General features: G+C 50.2%; 1 protein-coding gene across 1 annotated transcript; it reads right to left on the bottom strand.

The window, feature by feature from the left end:
* Positions 1-103: 103 nt before the first annotated feature.
* Positions 104-689, bottom strand: MELLADRAFT_93979 (uncharacterized protein; the record flags this gene model as incomplete). The annotated part of the gene is made up of 3 exons (XM_007416778.1): positions 104-158; positions 200-562; positions 604-689. 3 exons carry the CDS (start codon positions 687-689, stop codon positions 104-106), a joined length of 504 nt encoding a protein of 167 aa, XP_007416840.1.
* Between the last annotated feature and the right edge of the window lie 108 nt (positions 690-797).

Raw genomic sequence — 797 nt, forward strand, 5'->3', positions numbered from 1 at the left:
CGTGCGTAGGAATGATGTGGTCGATGCATGAAATAAGGTAGGGGGAGATGTCAATCCAAGAGTTTCGGTGGGGAAATTCACATTTGATTGTGATAAAAGTTGTTCAGCTTCGGTTCCTTCTGTCTCTGGTGTTTCTGTAACTTGGTTGTCCGAGGTGGCTTCGGCCTGAGTCGATAATTGAATCTGTTCTTCAGGAGACTTCAAAGCCTCATCAGCGCCGAGGTCAGGCGAATCCTCAGACTCAACGACCACCGTAGGGGGCGTCGAATCATCCGTGGGCGAAAGGTCCTTAGTTTCAGCTGGGACTTCTGAAGTTGAAGAGTTTTTCAAGTCAAGAGCGCTCTCAGGTAGTTCCTTAGAGCTCTCGAGCGTACTCTCAGTGTGAGTTGAGGGTTCGATGGCTTCATCTTGAGTGTCCAACTTCGGGTCGGTAGTAATGTCAGGCGAGACATGAGATTCGACGACCACTTCATCGGGAGTCGGATCATCTGCGGTCGAAAGGTCCTTCGTTTCAGATAAAACTTCTGGAGGCGAAGGGCTTTCTGAGTCAACGACTGTAGAGCTCTCAAGTATATCTTCAGTCTGGATTGACGTTGGGATAACTTCGTCTTGAGAACCTGCCGGTTGTTCAGGATCAACTTCAGGCGCGACCTCAGATTGTACGGCCACCGCAGGGGGAGCCGATGCATCGATGGTCGAAAGGTCCTTCGTTTCCGATGAAACGTCTAGAGGTGGGGGGTTTGCTAAGATAACAACGTCAGGGCTGTCGAGTGTATCTTCAGGCTTGGTTGACACTT

This window comes from Melampsora larici-populina, assembly GCF_000204055.1.
Source record: "Melampsora larici-populina 98AG31 unplaced genomic scaffold MELLAscaffold_64, whole genome shotgun sequence".
Lineage (NCBI taxonomy): Eukaryota > Fungi > Basidiomycota > Pucciniomycetes > Pucciniales > Melampsoraceae > Melampsora > Melampsora laricis-populina.